The following is an 11124-nucleotide window of genomic DNA, read 5'->3' as shown; positions in this document are numbered from 1 at the left end:
GTTTGTAGTATTTGCTTTGGTGTAAATAAAATTATCTGAACTTTTTTTTCCTTGTGGGGCCCCACCTAGAGTAAGTTCTTATCATACTAGACTCTACTATTGTACATTTGGATAAAATTGGTTTACAAACTTGATTAATGCATTCACTACATTTATTAAATTTGCTTTTCACAAATATCATTGCAACATGCATTGTTTGAGTTACATATCCATACCTGTGTTATGGTCAGAGTGGTCCTGTTGACTTGCTGAGCTTGGATAGCTGCTTGTGAACGAGCTTTGACCACATGAGTGCAAAGCATTGGGCCCAAGTAGCCATAGTCTGCCCGATACTGCTCCTGGTTGTCTGGGGGTGATCTCAGCTTGGCTATTACCGATGCACAATGTTTCTAGAAAAAAAGAATTGATAATTATTATTATTATTACAAATTTATGCAGAAAAGCTACACAAGATGGACTGTTATGAAGGACACTGAAAGCTAACTCAGTGTAAAGCACTGCCTGCCAAGGTACAGGAGTGCAAACACCTAAACTTGGGCAACAGGAAAGACTTGTCAGTAGTAGTTATATCCCACTGCTCAGCAGAAGGTTCAGCTGCATACAACATTTTCACTGTCATAACTGCCACTCATCTCTATCATAATGAATATTTTGGGATGTGATGTTTTGAATTATTTACCAAGTATAAATCTTTATTACTGTAGTATTTAAGCAGTACAGTTTGGCTGCAAGATGTTCAAATCTGCTGCTTACAAGCTATACAGGGGTATTTAATACGATTGGTTTTACAATATTAAATTGTCTGCTGGACACATGCTTATTTGCTTCAAATAAAGCAATATGACTTAAGTGTATAGGTCAGGTATAATTACCTGTGTAAAATCTGCTGCCATTAATGACACAAAAGAAAGGGAATGAGCACTGTTTTAATACTGAAAAATAGTCTACAGTTTTTAAAGTACATTTTTTGGATATTACCAATAACAATTTAAACAATGCCATACATTTTCTTCTACTGTAAATTTAACATTACAAATATTTTAAAACTAAGCATTTCCTTCAAATCACTATCTACATTTACTTTCAGTACCTATCTACATTCCTCACTGGTAAAACACTACTACAAAATCAATTATTCCACAATTTTTCTGATGTTATTCTAAGTTTTATGTACTACTGTTATTTTTTTTTAAACTTAGCCGATATTGGATATTAAATAATATAGCAAAAGACTTGTACTGATAATATTTGCCACTTCTACTGCATTAATCTGGTCAGGCTGCCTAATGTCATATTATCAAAATGGTCTAAGGGATTATTATGGATCAGTGGTTGAAATCTGGGGCTTTGAAATGCAAATCTAATAAAACAAGACTATAGTTTTGGATTTTTTTCACATAAATACTATAAAATATAAATATTATTTAAAAAAAAAAAAATATATATATACAGTATACACACACACACACACATTGCTTCATTTCTAACAGTAAATACATTTACAGTGCATATGCAAAACTGACAAAATGACGTAAAAGATAATAACTAAACAGTTATATATATATTAATCAAATAGTTGACTAAACATCTCATTTAGTAGTTTGTCAAATACATTCACGAAGATCATGGAAACTACCTATCAACATTATTAATGTATACTTCTTATTGATATGACGTTTTAAAACACTCATTTATAGTGATCATTTCTTTTTTACAATAAAAATTTAAACACTAATTTTTAACACAAATTTTCAGTGACTAATATAACATAAAGAAAGCCTAGTCTAGGTAGCATGAAGCTTGGTTTATAGGAAAGCAGAAAGAACAACACCTTAGTGTCTAATGACACATAATCCACCAACAGCTCATGTGGATTAAATTCTACAAACATACTAAAAGTATATGGCTATCAAGAGTCTTGAAAGGTCAAGTCTAAAAAAATCCAACCAGAAGACAAGGTTTAGATGGCAGCAAGCAATCATCATTTTACTAGCTTTTGAACTACTGCCAACACTTACAAGCAAAAGACTCTGCACATGGTCGGCTCCAATCTTGTCAATGTTGCTCACAACTGGCCCTTCATGTACCGCTTTAATTCGAGCACCTTCTACTTGTAGCCGAGGGATAATGAGAGTTTTTATAACCTGCAAAAAGTAAAACATGGAAAATCTCTATTATAGACACACCTGAGTATCCAGCATAGTATCCCAAACGATACCATCCCACATAGAATTAGGTTGCAAACAGACCACTCAAAGCTAGTAACTTACATCAGGCCCCAGCTCAGCCAGCCCTGCAATACAACCATATCGTGTTGTCCATTGTGTCTTTTCATCTAGCCAACTCTGTAATAAAAATGTCACGTTTATCAGGTAAAATGATGATATGTAACCCTCGAAAACCTATCCTATAACTCAACACTTGTCCTATAACATTAAGAAATTTCCAGATAAGTGTAGTTACCTTAGTGAAGGTTTTAGTAATCCTAGACTGAATGTTGTTAGTTGTTGTGCTGAATGTCTTGCATGTCTGTGCCATCAGTCTAGCCGCAAAATCTCTCAAAGCCCAGTGGTTGTCCACATCTGGTCGTAGACAAAGCTGTCGACTAACAATGCAGGTGACAACAGCAGGAATGAGCTCATGAAGCTATGGATGAAAAAAAAAAACAGGGAACACTCTATAAACCATCATTTTATGAACAACAAACTATGCCTGTTAAATTAAATAAGCACATGGATAACATTGGGACTTGGAATGGAAAAAGGCATCACTTACATATTTTTCAAGATACAGAGTTGGGTTGTCCATCAGAGCTTTGACCATCCTCATCAGGTATATCAGCAAGGCTAAGTTATTCTGAACAACGTTTACTCGTACCTGTGCCACACAAGACATAAAATCCAGACATAACAGAGTTTACCTAGCCATGTATACTCTAAAGACAAAACCAGTTATTCAGAGACTTACCCCTTCAGAGATAAATGTGCTGAAGCGAGGCAGCATCTGGTAGAGTCCAGGATCAGTGGCAATACTCTGCAAAGCTTCCTATGCATGGAGACAAAAAATAATATTATTCAATGATTACCACTAACCTTCTTGTTTGCTACAACACTAAAGAATGGCGCTACTTACAGCTCGTTTAGCTTCACAGGAACCAACACAGGCTTCAGTGATCTCTTTGTAGTATAGCTGTTGTTCAACAGACAGCTCGTGGGTACTACGCGGTTTCAACTTCATTGCGCTGCCCTCTATCAGCTTTTTCTGGTCTTTGCCTGCCAAAATATTAAAAGAAAAGATTGGTCATCCTACTGACACTGGCCTAAAAAACAACCATTAACTTGCTAAGAATTTTCAAGTGACTTTGTGAATAACTTACAGACTCCCGAATTATTACATGTATTGGAACCTCTCTCACTAGGTAAATCAGTGATGCTCTATCTAGGTAAATTAAAGTTATTTATTCTTCTTTTCCTCCCCCCCAATGTCTGTTTGGTGCTTGGAGGGGCCAGGGAGACACAAACACAGATAGCAGAGTTTAATTCGTATGCCTCTTCCCACTGTCCTCGGGTGTCTCAACTCCTTTCACAATATATGTTCCCTCAACGTTCCTCCTATACATTTCCTTGGTATCCTTGGGTGTCACAAGCTGTCTTGGCCAGCGCGATCTCTGTCAAGCCCATTTCTGTAAAGTCTGGTTCTCAGAAACTGTTATTCTGTGGCTCTTTGCTTTACCTTTGTCCACTTTTTGACTACCAGTGGTAGACGCCATTGCAATACCCACTGTGAAAAGAGAAGTCATATTCTTGTACATACTTCCTATCTTTGTACACCTATTTAGTCAAGCCAAAGCTAAACTGACCAATCAGAATGCTTGGAGTGACTGGACACACACAGAGGTATTGGCATTTTTTTATACTGTAGATTTTTAGTTTGATGTGTTCTCCCTTTTCATCTCCTTCTATCTTTTCAGTAAATACATGATTATTTTAGAAAACGTTTGGCATGTTCTTTTGTGTTGCACATATACAGTGGTGTGAAAAACTATTTGCCCCCTTCCCGATTTCTTATTCTTTTGCATGTTTGTCACACAAAATGTTTCTGATCATCAAACACATTTAACCATTAGTCAAATATAACACAAGTAAACACAAAATGCAGTTTTTAAATGATGGTGTTTATTATTTAGGGAGAAAAAAAATCCAAACCTACATGGCCCTGTGTGAAAAAGTAATTGCCCTCTTGTTAAAAAATAACCTAACTGTGGTGTATCACACCTGAGGTCAATTTCCGTAGCCACCCCCAGGCCTGATTACTGCCAATCAAGAAATCACTTAAATAGGAGCTGCCTGACACAGAGAAGTAGACCAAAAGCACCTCAAAAGCTAGACATCATGCCAAGATCCAAAGAAATTCAGGAACAAATGAGAACAGAAGTAATTGAGATCTATCAGTCTGATAAAGGTTATAAAGCCATTTCTAAAGCTTTGGGACTCCAGCGAACCACAGTGAGAGCCATTATCCACAAATGGCAAAAACATGGAACAGTGGTGAACCTTCCCAGGAGTGGCCGGCTGACCAAAATTACCCCAAGGGCGCAGAGACGACTCATCCGAGAGGTCACAAAAGACCCCAAAAACGGCCTGCATGGCAGATTTCCAAGACGCAAACCACTGTTAAGCAAAAAGAACATAAGGGCTCATCTCAATTTTGCTAAGACACATCTCAATGATTGCCAAGACTTTTGGGAAAATACCTTGTGGACTGATGAGACAAAAGTTGAACTTTTGGAAGGCAAATGTCCCGTTACATCTGGCGTAAAAGGAACATAGCACTTCAGAAAAAGAACATCATACCAACAGTAAAATATGGTGGTGTTAGTGTGATGGTCTCGGGTTGTTTTGCTGCTTCAGGACCTGGAAGGCTTGCTGTGATAGATGGAACCATGAATTCTACTGTCTACTTAAAAATCCTGAAGGAGAATGTCCGGCCATCTGTTCGTCAACTCAAGCTTAAGCGATCTTGGGTGCTGCAACAGGACAATGACCCAAAACACACCAGCAAATCCACCTCTGAATGGCTGAAGAAAAACAAAATGAAGACTTTGGAGTGGCCTAGTCAAAGTCCTGACCTGAATCCAATTGAGATGCTATGGCATGACCTTAAAAAGGCGGTACATGCTAGAAAAAATCAAATAAAGCTGAATTACAACAATTCTGCAAAGATGAGTGGGCCAAAATTCCTCCAGAGCGCTGTAAAAGACTCATTGCAAGTTATCGCAAACGCTTGATTGCAGTTATTGCTGCTAAGGGTGGCCCAACCAGTTATTAGGTTCAGGGGGCAATTACTTTTTCACACAGGGCCACGTAGGTTTGGATTTTTTTTCTCCCTAAATAATAAAAACCATCATTTAAAAACTGTATTTTGTGTTTACTTGTGTTATATTTGACTAATGGTTAAATGATGTTTGATGATCAGAAACATTTTGTGTGACAAACATGCAAAAGAATAAGAAATCGGGAAAGGGGCAAATAGTTTTTCACACCACTGTAGGTATTCTCCGTCACAATATAAACTCACTTCTTTTTTCTTTTTAAAACTTATTACAATCTATTACAGTTAATTATAATATTGTTCTCAACTTTTTTCCTCAGGGCTATGAAAGGTGATATTTAAAATACTGTAAATACTGTTCCACTGAGTGACAGAAACTCAGTTGGAAAAAGATGCTGCTCAAGTAGTTTTGCAAATCAGCTTTAATATAATTAGCTTTCTAATCTTTGTATTAAGTAAAAATTATTATGTGTGCATACTCAAACACTTAGGGCTCATTGATTATAAAGTATTAAGATTTCTGGAAATCAGATTAAAACATTTTAATAGAGAATGAAATGTATTATATAGGAAGCTCTTTTTTCAACAGCATAGCCATTTCAAATTGTCTTTCTTATTAAGTCAGATGTCCCAGGGCAGGTAAATCCCATACACAGCACAAACCTACGTCATCAAACTATCTTCACACCACCTGCTTAATCTGAGAATTGGTCTTCAGAATAGCAAATTTATATTAAATTTAACATCTTAATCTAATTCAAACTATCTCAAGGTTCTGGTAGACAATGATAATCAAACATGTGTTTTGATTTTATGCAATTATCAGGGCTCTAGTTACAGTAATTTATATTGCCCTACATCATAATCAGAAATAGCAGCATACGATAATAAACAAACTAGTGTGACTATTAATATGTCATTCTTTGCATGACTCTTAAAGAAGTTACTGTATATGTTTCATCAGACACAGAATTCTGTTGCATTATTCCAGCTGAGGGAAAATATTAAAATGAAAAATATATTAGCAGATAATAGAGTTATGTACTTTAGAACCTTCAACTAAATGGAAAGTATTAAAGTGAGCTATTATTTGGTAAAAATCTACATAACAGTTTAACAGCATTGTGAGATAACTAGGAATCTGAGTTTAATTAACATTAATGTTTAGACTTCAAGTAAAGCAGATTATTATGTATCAACTATTTTGGAAGTGGCTGTAGAGAAAATATAGACAACATACAGACTAAGGTAGCCTCTTAAGAGCTGGTGAATATTTATTTTTATGCTCATGTACAGCTATGAACACATGTTAAGTCAATCATTTCAAATTAAAAATAACAGGATATATATAAAACACAAGGCAGAAGCAGTAGTTTATGTATAATTTAGAGTAGAACTAAGAACTGATTCAGGAGAAGTAATATCACTGTTAACCAACACCCTTTAAGGGCCCAATTTCTAAGATAACCGTATAAATATAAGGCAATGTCTGAGTGTCAAAGACGTGTGAGAAGTGAGAACTAATAAAGACACAAATTTAAGACTATGGTCTTTACAGTACACACTTTCAGGAAAATGGGTGTGTCAGAAAAAAAGATAAAATTGCTAAAATGCTGCCAAAGTAAAATCATTATAAAAAAAGATAAAGCTACCAAAACTCTGCCATAGTAAAATCACTAAAGACAAAGTCACGAAGTTATTCAAAATTGTTTGGTAGAATATATATGAATATTTACATCTATACCACAAAGAGATATTATTTTTAAACTTAATAACTTCTAATCTCACCCAGAGTAGTGTTTAAATGTTTTTTAATATCTAAATAAGAGGAAGATACATTTTTCGCATATCATTCTTCTTAAATTAAAAAATTATATATATTGGAGACTTTCAAAATTCTACAAAGCATGGATTTTTTTGGAAGATGTTAATAATAATAATAATAATAAAAGCATCCAACATGCACTACTTTTAAGATGTGCAATTAAAACTGGAGTGTCCACAGGCAGGAACCACAATGTGACCTCTCACCAACAATGGCATGTTGAGCATTCTAACCCAGTTTATAGGAGTTGTGAGGCAGCAGCATTAACCACTGATCCATTATTTCATTAACTGGGTTTAGGCAATATGTCGGTAGACAACAACATTCTTTCAACTTTGGTGTCTGGCTTTATTCTCGAACCCACAAACCCCACTAAATAATACATGAAAGATTTGACCAGTGCCAGAACCACAAGATAATACTGTCTCCTTGATATTCTCACTATGATAAGCTTGCAAATTCTTTGTGTATTTGTGTGGATTTTCTTTAGCTGTTATTTCTAGGTGATCTTTACAAAAAAATCCAATTTCATTAAAGTCTCCCTATTTTGAATGGTATGGTGTGAAAAAGTAAAGGACCCAGCACCTGTTTTACCTGTCTGGGACAGATCATTCTGCTTGCTAATCACATAGTCAAGAATTGGCAAAACCTGGGTCTCTAATTTTAGCAAGGTGTGAGATCAAGAGTGAAATTGCACTCACCAACCTTCAAGGACATTAGAGCTATACACTGTACACGCAGCACACAACTCATATACATATTTGGGAATATATCTGTTTCTGATGGTTCAGGAAATGTGAGAACTGTATGCCACTGGATGCTTTTAGTTATTCCCAGATCTGCTGAGGACAGTTTTCCGTGGCCTGCTGCATTAGCTATTTTACTTTAATCATGACTTGATGGCTTTGGTGCACTGCTGTGTTTCACAATTGAATAAGGTTAGTCAAATATCACTTACCCAAATTGCAAGTAAGAAGTAAACCATTTAACTGGCTTGTGAACACAGTACTTTATTTGTTTCAGTAGTTTAGATAATGACAATTAAGGCAAAGGCCTATATAAGCTAAAGTGTAGCAGGTAGCCAAAAGTCCTTATACCAAAGTTTAGAAAGTGCAAATGCATAAGACTTCCAAATATAGTAGTTTCTGAATGGCAAAAATAATTAAAAACACAGACAAAAGATATTGCACTGATAGTCTGAACTTAAAAGGACAACTTCTACCAATTTCAATAAACAACTTGTTATTCCAAAAGATTAATTTTTTGCAGTTTTCACAGCATATACTAAAATTTGTTGAAGAGAAAAAACTGGGTACATATAACGCATTGCATGGCTCCTAAAAATGTCTCTGTTTTGACTGAAATGTAATCATATCCACTACCTGCACAGTGTAAATACCTAGTGGGTAGTAACTCAAAATGCAATACCAATACACACTACTCCCATGGTTGCTTCATCTCTGTAACACAGATAGACATATTGCCTACATTATAACAAGACTGAAGTTCCCCAGTACATCTTTCAATGCCAAAAATAAAAAAATTACATTTGTTCAAGAAAAGGGTATAAATGGTATGTCCTATGTCATCTTAAAATAATTATGACAAGATCTTGTGTCCCGTGTCTACAAATAATTTTGACAAGTTAATCTTTGCTTATGTCAACAAAAACACCAAAAACACTCACCTTGTTAAAAATTGGAAACTGTCACTTTTAACTTCGCTTTGAAAATGATATCCTTCAGTAATATCTTCTAGCATGAGGGATTTAAAAATTTTTCTGCTAAGCGAGTCATTTAGCTGCATTTTAGCCATTAACAGCTACATACAATTGTGCAATAGAACAGTGGACTTTTATTTTTATTAACTCTCCTGACATTTTCAGCTTTAATTTTGATGGTGCTAATCTTAGCATATACTGGATTTTGTCATTGCAAAAATGTATGCATTGAAATCATCAAAAAAATGTTTTATAACTTTTTATTACTTTTTAAGGCAGCTTAAGCATCGATACAGAAATGCCAGATTCTTGTGCATATTGCTGTTAACTTATGTTTACATACCTTTGCAGGCTTGTCTCTGTATAAATACACTTTATTTTCATGGTCTGTTATTGGTGATCTTATAAGAAAATAACTATTCATGGTGTCATTATGTTTTGTACTCTCTAGAGTTATTTTCCTACCTCTTTCCATGACATCTAAAAAGAATAAAGCTAACATTTTTTAAAAATAAACTGGTCTGCTTGTAACATATGTGAAATTATTTTTTTATTTTATTTGAAGAAAATAACATTCCACACAATCAAGTCTAATGTAACAAAACAGAATTGTTTGAGAGCCAAAAGCAAGGGCAAATCTTTAAAAACAACAAAGAAGGGAGAATGTCCTTTTCCCCGATATAAATGCTTATTCTAAAATTTAATTAAATACATTTTGCCAAAGCACCTCTTAAGTGAAAATTAGATCCCCCCCCACCCCCCACAATTTCAAATAGTACAGAACATCAGTTACCCACTGACTTATAAAAGGTGGGTTGAGGTTCATCCAGTTGAGCAAGATAAGTCTATGTGTTAGTAGTGTGGTACAGGCAATTAGAATTAATTGGTCCTTCTACACTTTCAGCCCAGCTGCAAGTACACCAAACACTGCCGTTAATGGTTTAGGAGTGATTATGATAGGCATGTAAAGCTTGCAACATTTGCAGGATGAAAATGAGCTTTTTCAGTTTTCAACAGTAAATTTAGGATAATAAGGGGAAATATATCACCATCACAGCCCTGCCCCCAACCCCATAATTCCATTTTTAATGCCGATATAAATATGGCATGTGGAAAAAAAATAAGACCATGTAAGAGAAACACTCAAGTAGGAACCGTTCATACCCTTTGCATCAGTGGCTGCTGTCCCCTGTCCTTTGTTATGCATTTGAACCTCCTCCTGTCCAGGTTTCACAGCTTTAAGTGGCTCAGTTGACTCAGCTTTCTGTTGCTCCTTTGAAGCTGGAGAACAAAGCAATTTTAAAAAACAAAAATGAGAAAAGCAAAATGAACCTCCAAAAAATGAATTAACTTTACCACAATGTACTTAAAAAGAGTAGGCATTAAAGTTTATCCTTTGAGCTTCTTTATGAGTGCATGCTGGAAACACTTAAAGCCATATAGTATTGATGCCACATTAGATTAATGCAAAGTATACAATTTGGATTAAGAAAAAAAAAATCATCACATATTTTGCACAATTTCAGCATCTTGCACCCAATACTTAAACTTAGTTTCTTCCTTTTTAAAGTTTATATTAAAGTAAATAAGTAAAGTCACAATGTGCTGTACAATAAAACAAAAAAAGAAGAAAAAGATGAAGCTAGGTAAGACACAGACACATTAAGATACACAATAGAATAAAATCTAATAAATACATTAAGTAAATTAAAATAAATAGAAATAAAATAAAATTAAAATTAATAACAATATGACTCTAAGCAAAAGCTTGGCTAAACAAGAAAGTTTGTAACTGTTTTTTTTAAAGGAGTCCAGAATTAAATGAGATTCCTTATTTGTACATTACATGTTCTACATGTTTAGTCCCTACAAAAAGGATCACACACAGATTTAAGCACTGTTGACAACTATACATTATTGGCAAAACCAAGGTTTGGTAGGTGAAGTAAGAACTTTAACAAGACATTAAGAGACAAGAAAATATACTCACCTGGAGGTGGATTTTCTGGAATGGCAGGCTGGACACCTTCAATGCTAAGCCAATGAGCTAAAGAGGTACAAATTAAAATTTAAAATATATGTTTGCAATACAGGACACGAGACAAAAAACATTAAATCATTATATTTTATTGCAATTTGATGCATATTATAGAATGTGCAGGACAGACGGAAGAGACTGTGCACTTTTATGTTTAAAAAGAAAATAAACAGCAGGCTGTGTCAATTATAACCATGTATACAAAGATTG

At 34.8% G+C, this 11124-nt stretch overlaps 1 protein-coding gene across 2 annotated transcripts in view; it reads right to left on the bottom strand.

The window, feature by feature from the left end:
* taf6 (TAF6 RNA polymerase II, TATA box binding protein (TBP)-associated factor) overlaps positions 1-11124 on the bottom strand; it is a 37340-nt gene that overhangs the window by 9314 nt on the left and 16902 nt on the right. For both annotated transcript variants that reach the window (XM_039747427.1, XM_039747428.1), the window contains exons 5-13: positions 10867-10923; positions 10041-10157; positions 3133-3272; positions 2968-3045; positions 2776-2877; positions 2464-2646; positions 2271-2345; positions 2019-2144; positions 216-389 (exon numbers count right to left, since the gene is read on the bottom strand). In XM_039747427.1, coding sequence (XP_039603361.1) covers positions 216-389; positions 2019-2144; positions 2271-2345; positions 2464-2646; positions 2776-2877; positions 2968-3045; positions 3133-3272; positions 10041-10157; positions 10867-10923 — 1052 coding nt within the window. The remainder of the gene's footprint in view (positions 1-215; positions 390-2018; positions 2145-2270; positions 2346-2463; positions 2647-2775; positions 2878-2967; positions 3046-3132; positions 3273-10040; positions 10158-10866; positions 10924-11124) is intronic.

The sequence above is a fragment of the Polypterus senegalus genome, chromosome 3, assembly GCF_016835505.1.
Source record: "Polypterus senegalus isolate Bchr_013 chromosome 3, ASM1683550v1, whole genome shotgun sequence".
NCBI lineage: Eukaryota > Metazoa > Chordata > Cladistia > Polypteriformes > Polypteridae > Polypterus > Polypterus senegalus.
Note: the sequence above shows the minus strand (reverse complement) of the source record. Positions and strands in the feature narration are given on the sequence as shown.